General features: G+C 40.9%; 1 protein-coding gene across 6 annotated transcripts in view; it reads left to right on the top strand.

Moving 5' to 3' along the window:
* mctp1a (multiple C2 domains, transmembrane 1a) overlaps positions 1–18,609 on the top strand; it is a 126,205-nt gene that overhangs the window by 50,990 nt on the left and 56,606 nt on the right. For 4 of the 6 annotated variants that reach the window (XM_068703073.1, XM_068703071.1, XM_068703076.1 and 1 more), the window contains exons 3-9: positions 6,194–6,336; positions 6,527–6,606; positions 8,510–8,621; positions 10,115–10,153; positions 13,033–13,197; positions 13,414–13,544; positions 14,341–14,527. In XM_068703073.1, the coding sequence (XP_068559174.1) occupies positions 6,194–6,336; positions 6,527–6,606; positions 8,510–8,621; positions 10,115–10,153; positions 13,033–13,197; positions 13,414–13,544; positions 14,341–14,527 (857 nt within the window). The remainder of the gene's footprint in view (positions 1–6,193; positions 6,337–6,526; positions 6,607–8,509; positions 8,622–10,114; positions 10,154–13,032; positions 13,198–13,413; positions 13,545–14,340; positions 14,528–18,609) is intronic. The other 2 variants (XM_068703074.1, XM_068703072.1) reach the window with 1 other exon arrangement.

The following is an 18,609-nucleotide window of genomic DNA, read 5'->3' as shown; positions in this document are numbered from 1 at the left end:
CCCCACGAGGCTGCCAGCGTTACAGTTGCGCAATTTGCGGAGGCGACAGGTCAGAAGTCAGCAAACAATGGCGTCTGGTAGTGGCGGCGCCCCCGCTTCAAGTGTAAGTGAAACAAGTTTAAAGTTTCATGGCGTGCATGATTAATTACGTTCGAGTTGTGAATTATTGCTATGTGTAATATGTTGCATCATGGATGTATTTTGCGGCATTTTAATACAAGCATTAGCTAACTGCTTTGCAATATAATGCATACAGACAACCTAGGATCATAAGCTAACTTAGTCACTATACAATCATTTTTAGTAACTTCAAACAACATAGCCTCACCGGTAATTCGCTTGGAAATAGCTTGCTAGTTTAAACATATTAATTAATACATGAATTTAATATTAAACCATAATAAGTGAAAAAGACAACTAGATTGTGTTACTGAGTTCAAAGATTGATTGTCTTGAACATCCACCCCGTGAACTAAGCCTTTGATTCGAACGTTAGCTGATTTTAGCCAGTAGAGATGGCTAAGATCAAGTTATCATTAACGCTGGAGTGAATAAATTAGTCTTTTAAAAGATTTTGAGTTCTGTCATTTTGGGAGCAGTTAACACACATTTCTGATTGGGTAAATAAATAAATAAAACATGACAAAAATGGATCAGAAAAATGTGTGTTAACTGCTTGTCATTTTACTTTGATGAACGCTTTTACATCACTCTGCGAGCGAAATTCACTCTCGCTCGTGAAACTTTAACCTTCTCGCTCGCGAGTAGTTTTTCTTTTTGACAGTAAGTGGGCGGACCCAGTCTCCATTGTATCGCTACATCTAATTGGTTACAATCCTCGTCTTTGGATAGACAGGATGTCACTCTGACACAGACGCTAGGTCTGTTAGAGGTGGTTTTCAATCCACTAAACACTACTCCACTATATCTCAGAATGTTCTACATGTGTCTGACAGGTTTTGTAAACTTTTCAGACTGTAGAGGCTGATGAAATACAAATTATGTTAATAGCGTTTTGAAATACAATAATTAAAAATGTGTTTCTCTTGTAAATGGAGTCAAGTTGCTCAGTTTGGTTAAAATTCAATCATCATTCTATTACAGACAATGTGTGTTTGATTGTCAAACATTTTGTGACAAACAGCTCAAAGAAACTCTTTGGTCTTAATTGATGAATACATGATGTGATCATATTTAATCATACTGGTGTGTTTACAGAAGTTAACAGATATAATGTAGTTGTATATAATATGAACAACAATTTGGATCTGCTCAAGGATCTGTAGCCAAGGTTAGGGACCACTGTTTGTATATTAACTGTTTGCCCAACTTAAATCACTGACAAGTAATTAGTGGATGAAAAAGTATTCAGATCCTTCATTGCAGTAAATGTACTAATACTGATGAAACAATCCATTGTGAGTAAATACCTGCATTCAAAACCTTAGTCAAGTATGTTATTATCAGCAAAATGTACTTTAAGTGCAGAAAGTAAAAGTACCCGTGCAGTAAGATGTACATTATTTGCCCATGACCTGTAGTGCAATCTGAAAATCTCTAAGTATTTGGATTATCATTTTGTGTTTCTTAAATACAAATTGAAATGTTTGTTTGCTTGAATGCTGACAAATAGTGCATTGGTTTTAATCCTTGTAATGAATGACCATCAAAGTGTGGAGTTAGTGGTGGCTGTTGTTTACATGTGGATCACAGATTGTACTCTGATGTCTGGCGGGGTAGACTGGCTCATTGGCAGGATTTGAATGGCCGCTGTCCAATAAGTGTTCAGTAGAGATATACGTGTGGTGGATTATGTCAGGAGGACAGAGAGCAGCCAGCAAAAGCAAGTCACTCAGGGGCTTTTAGATCTGCCTGTGCGCCACACCCAAGCCAAAATGACCTGCTGAGTGCGCCACTGGGTCCTCTCACAAACACATTTATGTTCTCCTCCCAGCTGCTGTTATAGTGATAGCAGTTGGTTTAATAGCATCATAAAAGATTCATAGATTAACACCTTGATATGAACTCACTATCTCTTTGTGTATTATGGTTTCTTGTCACTCACTCATTCACACAGAAAGGAGGATCAAGAAGTTAACCATGTCCTTTTATGTCAAAATTCTTGGAAATCCTGTTACAGATACATGTTTAGTTGCAAGTCTACTAAAAGATAAGATGTATTTTATTGGAGTTCACTCGATTGAAGTCATAGCAGGTCAAAACACCTCTAACCAGCCATGCCAGGAAACAGTTTCAGATGTTGTCCTTGTCGAGACGAGTTCAGTGATGTGGATTGTTGAACAAAGTCTGTTGAATCTTTGAAAGCTGAGTGCTGAATTCCAGCACGGTCTATTCAGAAACTCTTAATTTCTGTAACATTGCAAACATTAAACTGCTGCTGGTTACTATTAAATTTATATTTAATTATACGAACAAACCTACTTACAAGGTTTTCAAATCTCCATGTAACCCCACACCTCACCAGTAATGCCTCTCAACTATAGAAAGATAGGAAATCACATTGTGCTCTTCATCACTGCTCTTCAGCACCTAGAGCACCTACCAACCTAAGCCAGTTCATCAGTGTTTGACACATGGACTCCTCATGGCCAGTCTCCCCGTACCCAGCACTTCCATTTCACAGCCTTCTGCCTGCAAGCTGGACAGACAGCCACCACTCTCTTTAACCCCACACGGTTTAAGGCATTCTTCTCAACCATTATTAATTCTTCGAAAGCTAACTGATCTTATGACACCTATTGCTTATAGATTGTTATTGACATACCTAAAAAAAAAAAAGAAAAGAAATATATATGTCATACAGTATGACCTATATGGAGGTTGATTTCCAAGAAAGCACCACTGCATTCACTCCGCTGTGCTCTACCCACGCTCCCTCATATTGAGGCACCACCTACCCACAGAACCAACCTTTTTCTCAGCCTGAGTGTGTTTATGGCTCCCTAAAGCTGGCACTGTGGCACACTGAGCCAGTGATGTGTGTCTGGGGAATATCGACCCAGTGTGACACAGAAAGAGAGGTGGATAGACAGAGAAATAGGGTTGCTGTAGTTTTAGAGATAAGTGGCTTTGCTTCCATGATGCGGTTTGGGAACATTTTGCATTAGATAGTTCATGAAGTATCACGTCATGAACACAATACAGCAATTGGTTAGAATATAATAACAGATTACCTCTTATTTATTTCATGCTTGTGTAATTCCGCATTGTTTTTTGCATCCACTGACAGTTATGCTACACATTAATGCCCTCTATTTCTAGCTGTATCTCTTTCACCTTTTTATTTTTTATTTTTTTTTCTTACCCGTGTCCTCTCACTGCAGCACTCCTGCAGTGATATGTCATGGGTAACGCTGTGTAAATAGGTCCGGATGTGTGTAGTGTGTTTCTAGTGTCGCTGCTGGTGTGCATGATGGTGCTTGAATGTGACGAAGTGGACATCTTGTCCCAGCAGGCCGTTGTTAGTGCACATTTCCATCACTTGCTGGCAGCTGTGAATCATTTAGCATTGTTTACTTATGTTTAAAGGTTCTCTATACAATATTGAGATTATTAATAAAGTGTCAAACAACTATTGGTAAGATATTGCGCTGTTAGCTGTAAGAGTGTTGAGAGCCGCATGGGGGCACTCTGAATTTCGAATTTTGCAACCTTATTGTTATTAATAACACTCTTTTGTCAGATTCAAATGACTTGTGATTGTTAAATGTATTGTCCATTAAAATAATATCCACAGTATATTATATCATTTTCTAGAATATAATAATTTACTCTTGATCATCACATCCATATGCTTTTGCTTAATTCTCTTGTAATGACAAAATATGATGCAGCTTTTTTCTTTCTTCTTTATTCAAGTGCGTGGATATCAATTTGAGGGCATGTGATTGATTTCACCTTTTGGATTTTGTAATGCTTTACCTCAAAAACCTGTCCTCGCCCTCCTGTTTGCCTTTAGATTAGCCCCGTCTCTGCTCAAACTGTTTGCTTGCACTCGGATATATTGTTGCTCGTATGGATCTTACTGCACTTCAGCTCCTTTGCTCACACTCAGGCTGCCTCTGTGTGCCTCAGGAAACATCTTGCTCTCAGATTTTTTGTGCAATAACCCTGTGAAAATGTCCCAACCAATAGAATGCCAGGTGTAATGTTGAATGAGGTGCATTAGCTTTACTTCTTAGGGCGTCCCTGACGACTGGGTTCTCTATAACCAGGTTCATCCACTTCCGCTTACCAAGGCTTTATGATGCGTACTTCCCTTGCTTTCTGCACGGTTAGTGGAACAGGTAGCTGCATGTGCCCATGAGAGTTGGTTTATGCCGGTTGTTGCCAGTCAGTGCAGAACGAGCCGTTTTATGTGGTTTATAACAGCAAAGTCAACAGGAATACCACTGACACTCAATGAGAAAGACCATGCTTTTGAATAAAGAAATAAAGAAAAGCTCTATAAAATAACCCATACAAAACAAAACAGCAGCCAGGTCCTCCAAACAGGAGGCAGGGAGGAGAGGAGACCCAGCCAAAGAAGAGGGGCAGCCTTTATAGCTGGGAACAAACCAGGCTCAGGTGTTGCCCATCAGTGGCCGATTAACATCCTGAAAGACAAACTGAGGAGAAAACAGGACACAGACCCCTGGTGGAAGGGAGGGGTCGTCACACCAATGATAGAACCTGACTCCACCTTGATCTGATGAAACGTGTGCACAGCCGTTTATCATCTCGTGTCCTCGCTGTCAGCCTCGTCTATGACACAGCCTTGTTGTGGCTGACTACAGACAACAGGGCTTGATTATCATAAAAGGTAAACAATATAAATCAGGGTAATGATTTTTGACATACGGTATGTATTGTATCATGTACTGTACAGTGCTTTGTATATGTTCACTTGTATTGCTGTTTTATCCAAGAGATCCTGGCAGAAATGATGAACCACAGACACAGAGAGAACATTGCATATTAATAGGACTCCCTTATCTCCAATGTGATTTGCTTGGCAATCGCTTTGGTAACAGTGGAACCCTCTGTTTCTGAATGCATGTTTATGTATTTGTATGTTTATAAGCATATATGTGTGTATTATTCTTCGTTTATTTAGATATGAAATGCCTGTGATTAGTCCTGATCATGTCCCGTTTGGCCACTTCATCTACATCTGGACGTGAACAGACTGCCAAACCAGTAAACTTGGTTATCTCCTGCACAAACTCTAAATACAAACACTGCATTGTGAATACTCCCCCAGTCTCTCCAAGTCTGTGTTGTTGCTTTGATTTTCATACAGATGCAGTAAACATTTCAACTTGTGTGTCTGATTGATCCTGTCCTTCTCTTTAATTTAGTTTTTCCGTGTGTTCCCTGTCTTAGTTTTTCTTTGTGTGTCAAACAAATAGAATTTGAAATGTATGGACCTTGGGTAGTAGGATGTTAGAATAAAGCAGAAAGGGGATGGACAGGAGGATCGATGTCCATTTATCAGTGTTATTATATGTATATTTAGAAGTATATATCTTCTTTTTTCCCCTTGGTCAGCATGAGGTGTATACATAGGATAATACATTATACCTTTAATAGCCTGTTTGTTTTGTATGTCTTGCAGAGTACACACGCTAAATGAATATTTATTAATACAGTTTTTCAGTATTCCTTGGTCCCTCAAAAATGATCGGGCACCTATACAGGTAGAGCTAAATGAGTCAGTAGCACCACCTAGTGATCATGTAGAGGCACTGCAGGAGATGTCTACATCCAAGCACCAGCTTTAATCACTGGTAATCATGATACACAATAGAGCATGAGTCACATGATATGCCTGATTTTCTCCTTAGGCCTTGAGAGCAGTGTGTACAACCATCTCTGTCTAAAGATAATTTGAGGGATCAAAAGATGTATTTTCTTGTGAAAGTACAAGAGAAGTTACTCGAATACCTTCATGGTATGAAATATATATGCATAAAATATGCAAACATATGTTTTGTATACTTAATAAATTCTCATCAGGCATGGCTAGTTAGAATTTGACCAATGAATGGCTGAAGAAGGGTACCTGCTTACCTTTTCAATTTGCCCCTTTTCCTCACAGATAGTTAGGCAGCATATGCCATCATTTTGCTAGCACTATTCTTAATCCTGTGCTTTAACAGTATTTCTCTGTATTTGCTGTCTTTTCCTGTAGGGACCAGCGACCCATATGTGAAGTTTAAGATTTCAGGGAAGGAGGTGTTCAGGAGTAAGACCATTCATAAGAACCTCAACCCGCTGTGGGATGAGAGAGTAAGCCTTCTGGTGGAGAACCTGAAGGACCCGCTCTACGTCAAGGTACAGATGCTTTAAATGTGTTCCTGCTTTAATATAAATATTACTTCACTATGCAAGCTTCTTTTCTTTGCCAGGAAGGGTTATTCATTGTGACCGATAACATTTGTCATGTGGTCTATAGGGTCCTCTTTTGACAGTACTGTATACTACACTATATAATACTATACAACTGTGTATTGTCTCTTTGTAGGTTTTTGACTATGACTTTGGACTTCAGGATGATTTCATGGGCTCAGCATACCTCCATTTGGAGTCACTGGAACATCAGAGGTCTCTTTGTCCTTTGTCTTCTCTTTTTTTATTACTTCTTTAGCTTCCATTCATTTCCCTAGTAGTGGGTATTTTCAGTGAGGCTTATGTGTTGAGAGACAATGAATGCAGTTTAAATGATGGTGAAGTTAATAGTTAGGGAGTCCGACTCGTAACACCTCTTCAAGCATCTGTCCTCGCTGCTCAGTGTGGTCATTGTATAGTCTGTTGTCTCCCTCTAGTGTCAGTTTTTGGTAACTCATCTCAAACTTCATGAAGTATAACAGGGCTATATTAAATTTAGATTTTACATAGAATTATATGAAGGAGTTTTTACTTTTTTTTACCAATTTAACAACATCATTTATATTCTGATGGACTTACTATGAGGAACTTTTAACTGGTTATGAAATGGTCTTAATTTAACACCGATGCTTCTGTATGGTCAACATAATTACATAAAGACCACCAGCGAGAAGATTGGCTATTTTTATACATTAATTGTTAATGCTATTGCGGGAAATTCAGACGACATTGTGCAGGTTCACCAGAAACTTCATCAGCTCAGACTCCAGCTGGACCTCCGGCAGCGACCAGCCCACTGCGGACAGATCCAGATCGGCGTCTTCCTCGAGCCAGCTTTGCTTCGCTGCTCCACTGGGGCTGGGTGTTGTTGCTGGGTCTGTTGGTGGGAAGGGAGTACGGTGGCTGAGAAGGGTTGAACAAATGCAAAGCCACAACACAAATGGAAAAGCCATGCTTTTGAATTTGTGTTGTGGCTTTTGAATTTGTGTTGTGGCTTTTGAATTTGTGTTGTGGCTTTTGAATTTGTGTTGTGGCTTTTGAATTTGTATTGTGGTTTTCACATTTGCAAAATTAGTTCGACCCTTTTCAGCAACCAGAAGGGTGGCATGGGAGACTCAACTAGGATTGATCAGGGCAGACTGGGCAGACCCCGCTACAGTAAAATGGGAAGTTTTCGAAAAGGAAAAACAATACTGCATTTGTCCACAGAAACCGCCACAATCAACACAAAATTCAAGTTTCTCGTAGTAATTTCAATGTCTAACTTACCTCTTAGTGTAGTTATTGTATTATCTGTAAACTTCATGTGTGCCATCAATCACTTTGGAGTAGGTGTCACAATATTATTTTTTTTGCACACTCACGCAGGTGTTTTCAATTACTCTGTCTGATTACACCTCCTGTCAAGTGTAAGTTGGGTCAGCCATGCTGGTAATAGACATTTTTCACAGCAGACATTTTAGACTTGCAAAAGCAGGAAAAGTTTTGTGAACAACATTAACAATGGCTCCAATTTATTCAAGCATTCCAGCACTGCAAGCCATAACTGTGTGACCGTGAGCCAGCATGCACAATACCAGGCCATGAAATCAAAGCATCTTAATATAATTTAGCAATCTTTTATTTTACGGTTTACACCAGTGCTTTTTATACTGTGACATGTCGAACTGTAATGACTTAAATGATGACTTAAGTGAAAACACCTGTGTGGATGTAGCATGGGTGTGAGGAGAGGTCTCAATGGGTCAGCTTAATGCATTTTCATCAAAATCTAAATTGTGATGTTTTTGCCATACTGTTTTTTCCCAAAATAATTTTTGCTAATATTGTTGTGAAATAGTGTGCTCTTTTTAATAATAGTCACCTGACATGCCTTTATTAATTACCTTCCTGATGCATGATTCAAGATTGTTCGGAACGCTTGTGGTCGTTGTATCTCACTGAAAACAGCAAGAAGGGCAGCTTCTGTAAAACAATCTGTTCAGTTACACTTGAAATGTGTATCCACTTTAAGTTGGATGGTTGGGCTGTGCATGTAATGCATGCATTAATTTATGTCCACATAAGTGAAATCCATGCTCTTAAGCATGCATATGTGGTTTACTGTGCTTCCCTGTAGGACACTGGATGTGACACTGGACCTGAAGGACCCACAGTATCCTGAACATAACCTGGGTAGCCTGGAACTGGCGGTAACTCTGTCACCAAAGGAGGGAGACTTGAGGGATGCTGTAAGAAAAATATTTGAACTTTAAATCGGATCACTCATTCAGCTCTCTCTCTCTTCCTGCACACACTACATTTCCTCCTCAGTCAGGGAAATAATACCTTCCTCTCTTACTTGCCCCGCTGTATGTAATCTCTGATGCATCACACCAAGATAAGGAATACTATGCCTGATATACTGTAGCCAAAAGGAACTCCTGATGACCTATGTTAAAAACAACAACAAAGAAGAAGTCAATTTAAGTTTTATCATATTAATTTCTCCATACATCAGAGACAGTGATCAGAAGGCACGCTGTGTTGAACTGGAATGTGTTGGCTTCATTCAGCATCACTTACTGGAAACTCTTCAACTCAGCAAATGCATAAGCATAAACACAAGTGTAATTAATATGTTCTGTGGAAAAGTTCTATGTTCAAAGAGCACTGGATTCTCTTTCCTAATTATGTCAGCTCGTGCCTCTATGGACGTGCTCAATGTTTCAGAGTTGCATTTACTTCTGTTCAATTATTTGTTTGGTTAATTGGACCCCTGCATGCTCGATCCGGAACAAGGCAGAGTCATGGGGGAAATATTTTATTCCTTTTGATCTGATGTCTTAATTCTGCTGCTTATTTAGTACTGTAGTTCAGAGAGTCCACATTTGACAGAACAAATAAATTCTATTTAGGTTAAGCATCATTTTGGATTTCTCCAACTGTGAAGAAAATGAGTACAAGGTTACACTAGTACATCCTGGATGACTCTCTCTGTTGCCATCTACTGGTATGAAAGAGTAAGGGAAGAGGCAGAGCTTTAATCTTCTTTAAATTCTTTATTGAACAACTAATAATATAGTGATTTTAAGTAATCATGGAGCATCAACAGTGTTTCTGCATATGACCTGTCTTATGTGTTCTGAAGTTGGTTTGACATGAGGGAATTGTTTCTTTGTGCCCATGTAAATAGTCTACTCGTGTAATGATTCTTTTTGTATTTGAACCTTTTGCATTGATGATTACATTCAACCCAAATAAGCAGAAATAAGCAACATGCATCTCAAAAATAATTTGCAGTATTTGCGGCAAGACCTTCAAAAAATAGTCTGTAATCCTCACCCAGTACAAAACGGTATTTACTCTTTTAAGTACAACAATCCTGTCTTTTTTTGGGTCTAGTATTTAATTGCATTTGTGAAAGTATCAAGTATAAAAATGATGGTTATACACAAACTGCAGCTACTTTTTACCTACATGTATACGTTTCATATGTGCGTGTGTGTTGGTGTGTGCATGCCTGCATATGTAAATACTTCATAACACCATATGGCAAGAGCGCTTCTTGTACACTCCTTGCTTACTCAACTTGGATGAATGACAGCTGCCCTTGTCTTTTTATATAACCCCCCCCCCCCCCCCGCACCAGGCCGTGGCTAACATCTTCACATTACCCATGCCCTTTAACCTCTGAGGGGGAGGCAATGGGGGGCGCTCTGTAACGGCTTTATCTCATTTACAGACCATGCTTTTGAGAAGGAACTGGAAACGATCTAGTAAGGTAAACTAAAACAGCATGTAACTTCCCCACCCACACAACTTCTGACTGTACTGTGACCCCACTACCGACTGCATTGCACCTCACCTATCCTGCACTCTTCACTTGTGTCCTGGTACATGGATGGAGTCTCCCTGGCCCTCATCCTTCCGCCCTTCTTTTCCTCCTTCCACTGTGGAATTAGCCGTTTTTCACTTCTTTAGTTCTCATTGTCACTAGCTTATTTTCCACAAGCTGCAATATACCACCTGCTATTTACATCACCTGAGGGGATGCAAACAATTGTTTTGGAACGCATGTGCGATTTAGCCTAAAGGTGAATTGTATTTACATGTGTGAAGGCAAGACATAAGTCCTATAAATAAACACCAAGGGTGGAATTAATGCACTACAATTACTGCCATTGTTTAAACAAAACAACTTTTTTCACTCTTTACATATTTAGTATTAGAACAGTTATAATCTTTGTCCTTTTAAGCTGTTATTGTGCAGTGATATATCCATGCTTTTCCACCTTTGATCTGCACAGTATATTGCAGCTGCTTTGTGAGAAAATGAAGCACTTTGTTTGTCTTGGGTTTTAAAGGAGTCCTGTACAGCAAATCAACTGACACATGAAAGTCTGTTGATGCCTGTGTGGACTGATTATAGGACACTCTTAGACCCCTTTGAATCAAGTGCAAATCTTTGATGTTCACACTGTTTTAAGTTCTCATCTTGCCATAAGAGACTGCTATTGTTTTGGTTTTATTCTTTGAGATTCTCATTGGCTGTAAGGTTGTAAAAGAAAGCATGCTGGTCAAAGTTCTGCTTTTTTTTTTTATTGGCTCAATGCATGAAGCACTCACTTATTTTTTGGTCAAATACAGTAGTATTAGTATTACGGGCGATTTTGTGAACACAACTTCATGTGTTCCATTTATTAATGTTCTTTATGTTTTCCTGTTTTGTTAAAAAATTGAAGAAACGGGCTGAATCTGGAAACTCAGTTTTACTTTTAGTCAATCTCCTAAATTGCTAGAGCCACTGAATGTTTTCGTCCTTACAGTTCACAAAAGTGTGATATCCCACCAAGAGACAGATACACATTTCAGTTGTGTTGGTCAGAGCGGGACAGACGTCCTGCTGTATCGTGCTTCCCCAAACCCTTTGAAGCTTCCAAACTTCCAAACTGGGCCACCCCGCCTGTGACTCGGGAATTAGCTCAAACACTAACTAGCTACTGTGTTTCCCCTCCAAAAAGGCGCTGCTCCTGAGTGCCTCCCTGCCTCCGTGCTTTTCTGCATACAAGTACACAGTTATTTTTACACAACCACTTCTTTTTAATGAAGCATCTATGAGTATTTAACCCACAGCAGAAGATGCTAACTATTCAAGAAGTAGTTTGAGATAATGATTATGAGTCGGATGCATATTAAATCCGGGTCTCTCTAACTTTACCACAAGGCAAAAATGCTTATTTTGGTACTTGAGTTGTTTTTATTCTTCCAAAGGGCTGAAATAAGTTGTATGTGGCTGTGTTAGTTCTTAAACTGAATCTTAGTATCTCTTATAAGACTTTCAACCTCCGAACATCTCGGTGCATGATCTCTCTCCTGCTGTGCTCTGGCAGAGAGATGTGGACTCCCAATCCAAATAGCCCGTGGTTTTCTTTAACAAGAAATACGTAGAAACAAAACAAGGAAACAATCAGGATGGTGCTCGAGTAGGACATAACAACGACCTCTCTTCATTAGCATACAGCGTGTTAGCAGCAAGTGAACAGGAGAAATGAAAGATGTGGGAGTTGCAGTATGGGAGGTTGGCTGTATTGCAGGGAGCCATTCGCATTGTTTAATGTCTGGAGAATGGAAATTAAGAGGCTCCATCTCCAGATCAAAGGCCTGCGCTTGCGAGGCAGGGTTTGTTCAGAGTTTAATGAAATTCGCCCGCAAAACAAAAGCTATGCTAATAAATTCTCCCTAACGAGGAAGGAGGAGAGGGAAAGGCAGAAAGAGAGAGAGAGAGAGAGAGAAATGGGTGTATTTGTTTGACAAATAAATACCCTGCTCTTTGTTTTAGTGAAGGATACTGACATGATTCAAAGAGAGGTTAAATAGGCCTTTAAGTGCTGAGAAAACTGTTGGAAAAAACAGACTTAAACTATGGAGAATCATCAATCTGAATTTGCAGGGCTGTCAACTTACAGTACAGCCAGATGGAATAAGAAATTCACAGAGTTACTGGAACAGCATCTCAGTGGTCTGCCCGTTTTGGATAGGATGGTATACAAATCACTCGCCTGTTTATTTTTATTATATTAGTTCTATTATTGCACAGAAAATGCCAGACTCATGCAATGACATATACAATCTTGTGCAGACTGTAAGCTATTTTGTCTACAGTAGATTCTTAGTAATCATTCAGAGGATGCAGTGTTTGTTTCTCAGCATTCCAAAAGAAATGTTTGGGATTTCAGACTTTTTTGACTTGATTAAATAGAATAGTGGGATACTATGTTTTGTAATTCATGGTGATGTTCTGGCATGTCATGTTGGTTCACACATCATAGATAAATTGGGTTTATAATGATCTTATTTTGTGTAAAAGTCTTGTGTGTTTTGCCTGCTTCTCTTTGTTGTCTCAATGTGTTTGGGATCGCTTATTTTCCTGTTGACCAAGTGTGCACAAGCCATAGTTCTAGCTTGGGTCTAATGTTTTCATTTGTTTCTTTATTTTGTGGACGTGCTTGTTTATGTATGAATGCACACATGTTTGTGTAAATGTTTTCTTTTTCTTTACTGTGTGTGTGTGTGTGTGTGTGTGTGTGTGTGTGTGTGTGTGTGTGCGTGCGTGCGTGCGTGCGTGTGTGTGTGCGTGTGCATGCGCGCGCGTGCGTGCAGTATCAGAGTATGCGTCTGTCAGATGTGCACAGAAAAGCCCAGCTGTGGCGAGGTATAGTCAGCATCAGTCTGATAGAAGGTCTCAGCCTCCAACCCATGGATGCCAACGGCCTCAGCGACCCATACGTCAAATTCAAGATGGGACATCAGAAGTACAAGAGCAAGGTAAATACTCTCCTGTTTGAGTACTCCATGCAATTCCGAACAAAGCTCTTTATGGGTTTTTTTTCATTTCAGTATTCAGCACACATTCAAGCTATTGAAAAATTCCTTTTCACTTTAAAGTTTGTATTAAAGACTAATTAAGTTTTGTTGCTAACCTTCAATATATGTACAAGCACATATGGTCAAACCATGTATTTCCCTCTTTCGTTTACTCAGACAATTCCCAAAACGCTGAACCCCCAGTGGAGAGAGCAGTTTGACTTCCACCTGTACGATGAACAGGGAGGCTACGTGGACATTACGGTCTGGGACAAAGACGCTGGCAAGAAGGATGACTTCATGGGAAGGTACAGTGGTCCTCATCAGTCTTTGTGGACATGTAGCTATCGGCCTTTTGTCGGGTTGTATAGCTAGAGACGTAGCTTACCCAAATCATGCATATATTTGACATTTAGGACTTATTCAGACAGTCTTACAGAGGTTACACAATGACAGTATTTCCATCATTCTGATGTCTGTAGCTTTATATGGATTTACTAATTTGTTACTTCACGTTTGTTGTAGCATGGAGGCATTTGAGGAAGCCTTTGCTCTGAACTCTGCACCCAAGGCCCGTAGTTAGTTTTGCAGGCCTTGGTATTAACTGGAGATATATTAAGGCCATGCCAGAAAATCAATTCAGTCAAGAGAAGATGCTCATGAGTGCCGACTTAAAGGTATTAATTGTGTCGGCTTTTGCTAAGTTGTCTGCAGTTGCTTATATCTGACAACCATGACGCTTGTTATACTGTAACTAAGCTATTGCCATTCTCCAGCAAAACATGTGACGTATGAGGTCACCTTATTGAGAGGATAACTAGTAGACACTTTATTTCCAAAATGGAAATGGGAGACCTCGTTGTGTGTGACTTCTTTTGTTAACTTTACAGACGTTCTGTGATGATTATTACTTTGCAGACATTTTTCTGCAAACTTCAGCCCCACAAAATGGCAACAATAGCACTTCTTTAAGATTAGTCCTTATTGTCCTCTGTAAAAGAGGAAGCTAAGCAAAGCTACAATCAGTATGTGTTTCAGCGCAGTCAGCTTCCCCACAAAATCGAATTCCGTTCCTATTTGTTTGTGCATGTGTGTGCACTTTAGGTGTACCATCAACCTGTCGCATCTTACTAAAGAACACACACACAAGCTGGACCTGCCACTGGAGGAAGGTGAAGGTGTGCTGGTGCTGTTGGTTACACTCACTGCTTCTGCCGCCGTTTCAATATCAGACCTGTCAGTCAACATGCTGGACGACCCGCACGAGAGACACCAGATCATGCAGAGATATGTGAGTTTGTTTTATTGTAAGCGTGGCTTTGTGTTGTGTATTGAGTTTAGGAAAAGATTATGTTGTGTGAATACTTTTGAGAGGAAAGTAAGCGGTGTATGAGACATAAATAATTTTATCAAAATATTGAAAATACTAGAAGGTAGATACAACTACACAATAACCAGTATGCCAAAGTTTCCATAGTTGTTCATACTTAAAGTTATGTCCGCATACTTAATATTCTCCTTATCACAAAGCTAGAACAAATTTCACGCAGTAACCATTGTGTTATGAGTAATCATATTAGTGATAGTGTGGCTTCTTCCATTAATTGGTGGCTATGTTACGTGTGTCACACTTGTCTCATCTCACTCACACATTTATTATCAGAATATTGTAAAGTCACAATTGTTTCACATTTTATGAAGAATCTAACTCATTCATCAAGAAGAGTCTTTTATTTATTTATTTTTTTACAAGCTATTGAAAATATAATCCTACAAACTGCGTTTTGAAGTTAGAAGAAGTGGAGAGCAGAGGAGTTGGTGAAGATTCAAAATGGAAGGAAGAAACACGGGGGTTGTTAGGTTTGCACAAACTGTTTGGAAATGATGGAGACTCACACTGCTGGTTTGTTTCTGTTGCTATGATGCAAGGCGTGAGTATTGTGCGGTATTTGCATCAGCATTCTTTAGTGAGTTGTGCATTTATGATTAATGCATGTTGGATCATTTATTTGTGTGTAAAATGTCTGGGCTTGTTAGCCAGTTGTCATTGAGTTTCCAGTAGTGGAGAGAGAGAGAGAGAGAGAGAGAGAGAGAGAGAGGGAGAGAGAGAGAGAGAGAGAGAGAGAGAGAGAGAGAGAGAGAGAGAGAGAGAGAGAGAGAGAGAGCTCTAAGGCCCCATCTGCCCCAGAGGCCCTCCACTCAACACAATAGTTTCAGCCTATGTCTTTGTCTTAGCCTAGTTAACCCCTCGCTCCCTGTCATCTTCACTCCTTGCTACAAAGAGACACTCACACACATGCTTTCTCACACACACTTTCAATAGGTTTCATTCATTGACAACCTTGACATGAGGCATTTCTCTACACATCGACAGAATCAGCTCTTATCACGCAATGCCGCGGCCATATCTGCTTTTAGTCATGACGTTTAAAAGATATTTGTTAACTTTATGCTTTTAATTTAATTTAAATACTTTAACTTAATAACAAAAAACATACAAGATTGGTTAAATCATTATTACAATTTCCCCATGAGTACCACGTGTACAGAGCGTGGGATTATAGTATGTGCTCAGCTAACGTCACGTCCCAGCTGGTGTGTGTTTGCGTCTTACGGTGTGGGCATAGGCACCAGCGGCGAGGCTCCAAAGGCCAAACACGGGGGCAGCGACCTACACAACCGTGGCGGTGCCTCTTTGGATAGCCACAGGAGGTTGACCACTCTGCTCCGCGCTGCAGCAACCACCCAAGATCAGAGGGGGGAGCTCTAGGACTGGGACATGCACATGCTGTGCCTCTCCTCACAGCCACAAAATGAGGGCCGTGTGTGTGTGTGTGTGTGTGTGTGTGTGTGTGTGTGTGTGTGTGTGTGTGTGTGTGTGAAAATGTGTGTAATAGGGGGCGAGAGGTAAAGGATGAGGGTTGCACCGGGAAGGGAAGGCGTGTAAAATGAAAAGAAAAAGCTATTTCACCTCTCTCACAACTCGTACAGACCCCGTTTTTTCTGCTCGGCTGAAGGCGAGACATTTTCCTTCCTTCGCCTGCCTCTTTTCCTGCCTCCTTCTCTCTCCAGCACTCTCCATCTCTGTCCCGCTCTCCCAGCAGCCTCCACTCTTTGTCTGTTGCCACTGTGGCCCTCCTGTCAGATGAAGGGATGGAGAGATAGGATGGAGGAAGGTGGGGGGTTGCCGATGGAGTGGCACAGTGAGGTCGGTTTAAAGACTTGAATGGTCTCTACCTATTAACATATTCCTTTTCCCCAGACTGGCCGTCTTTCAGTTAGAGAATTTAATAAAGATGTACCTTATCAAAGAGCACCGATAACACCAAGTACCACCACTAATACATAACGGTGCTGCTCAAAGCCCACTAATCTGCCCAGTGTGTGTATGTGTGTGCATGTGGAGGTAGGTGCATGTTATTATGCTTGGGCACATTTTTACTGACCGGTATTATCTGCTTGCAATCAGCTGTGCAGCGCGCACAAAGCATCCACTACTGCTAATCACAAACAGGTACACACATTCAGATACATGCAAAAACAATACCTTCCTGCCTCAGCTATCTAATTCATAAGATGGGGGGTTTTCGGAGCAACACAAGAACCAAGCTGTCATCATCATCATAGCTTTAAAGAGCAGATAGCTTCACAAATAAGAATGAGGACAATTGAGATCTTCTTTTCATGCCCGCCTTTAGAACTTTTACTTTAAGGCAGTGTGTAGCATTGGATTGCAAAATGTGTTTCAGGTTAAACAATAACAAAGACATACACCTAAATGCATGCAAACTCAATTTAATAACCTGAATCTCGAAAAAGACATTACATATTTTGAATCCGACAAATGTCTTTTTCACAGACTCACACACATGCGCACACATATAAGCACACACACACACACGCCACACCTCACACATGTGGTCACAATGAGGTCACTGTGTTGTATTTAGCAGGTGTTTTTTCCTCATCCCAATCTGTGGCCATTGAAGACAGCAGATAATAGACACCTGAGTGCTGGGATCTGATGCTAGCGCCGAACTCATTAATGTCTCTCTCATTCTAGCTGTTCTGCATAGTGACTGCTTTGTGTGTGTGTTTATCTGCCGGGTTTGTGAGTGCCTCTGTTCACTTGAATGTACCGCATGTATGCATGTGAATGAGCACACATGATTTTTTCTACTGCAAACTACTTTGAATGCAGCTGAGGCAGAGCTATATGCAACACGGTGCAATACACTTAGTGTCAACTGCCTTGGATGTACTATTTCTCACCGTAACCTTTCTTTCATCCCTAATTACTGTTTCCTAGAAGTAGAGAGGGACAGAGGGAGAGAGGGAAAAGGAGAGAAAGAGATTTATGCATTATGATGGCAAAGGAGCACACACACTAATGGCTTTTAATGGGCCCGAGGTGGCCGCAAGATGGGTGGATGAGAGAAGGAGGACATGGCGACCTCCGCTGAAGTGGAGGCACTTCACCACCCACGCACATGTATGCACACTCACACACCTGCAGCTCCTCTCCAACCCACTCCACTGCACCGCTCTAAGGTGACGAGAAAGGACACAACCTGGACAGGACGTGAGACAAGGGGCTGCAGTTTAGTGTGGGACGGGCAGAGAGCAAACTTTGAGAGAGAATCTTGACAGACTGACGCCGAGTTGATGAACAGGAGTGGGAATAGGGCGTAAGCATTTTGGTTTGCGTTTGAGCAGTTCACGTGCATTTGATTTAATGTCCTCTGAACTGCTCGGCTGCCGGGCAGACGCTTTGTGTCTGTCTGTGTGTGAAATGTTATATGGAGCCCTGATGAAAGGTGACAAGATGCAAAGATGACAGTCAGTCATAAGCCTATGCTGCGGCTGATTCATCTGTGTTTGTGTGGCTGTTGAGTGTGACAGCGACGGGAAGAAGATGTCACACTGACAAGATGTCAATCACGGGCAGGGCGGGGGTTTGTTTTATGAAAGCCAACTCTGTCCTTCCATTTTTCTCTTTTCTCCTCTGTTCATCCCTTCTTTTCAGCACCTCCTTATCCCCGTCAGTCTGCCTGCCTGCTGATGGAGGTGTGGGGGAGACGTAAATGAGGGGGTGGGGGTCGGTCATGGTCTCCCTTCATCCTGTCTGTCTGTCCTTCTACTCCATCTTTTGCTGTTTATCTTTCTGATGAGGATTTGAATCCTTGTGGAGGATGGGTGTATTCTCTCCACCAGTCATGGATTGAGGTTGAACCCTAAATGTCCCCTCAGGGAGCCTGTATGCTGGGAGGAATGGATGGAGTGTGGATGATGGGTTGTGGGGGGGGTGAAAAAATTGCTCTGCATCCATACATTAAAGAAGAGTAATTCTGTCTCATTTTCTTTGATCAATCT

Source organism: Cebidichthys violaceus, unplaced genomic scaffold, assembly GCF_023349555.1.
Source record: "Cebidichthys violaceus isolate CVI_PGR_0920_01 unplaced genomic scaffold, fCebVio1.0.p SCAF_9, whole genome shotgun sequence".
In the NCBI taxonomy this organism is placed as follows: Eukaryota; Metazoa; Chordata; class Actinopteri; order Perciformes; family Stichaeidae; genus Cebidichthys; species Cebidichthys violaceus.
Note: the sequence above shows the minus strand (reverse complement) of the source record. Positions and strands in the feature narration are given on the sequence as shown.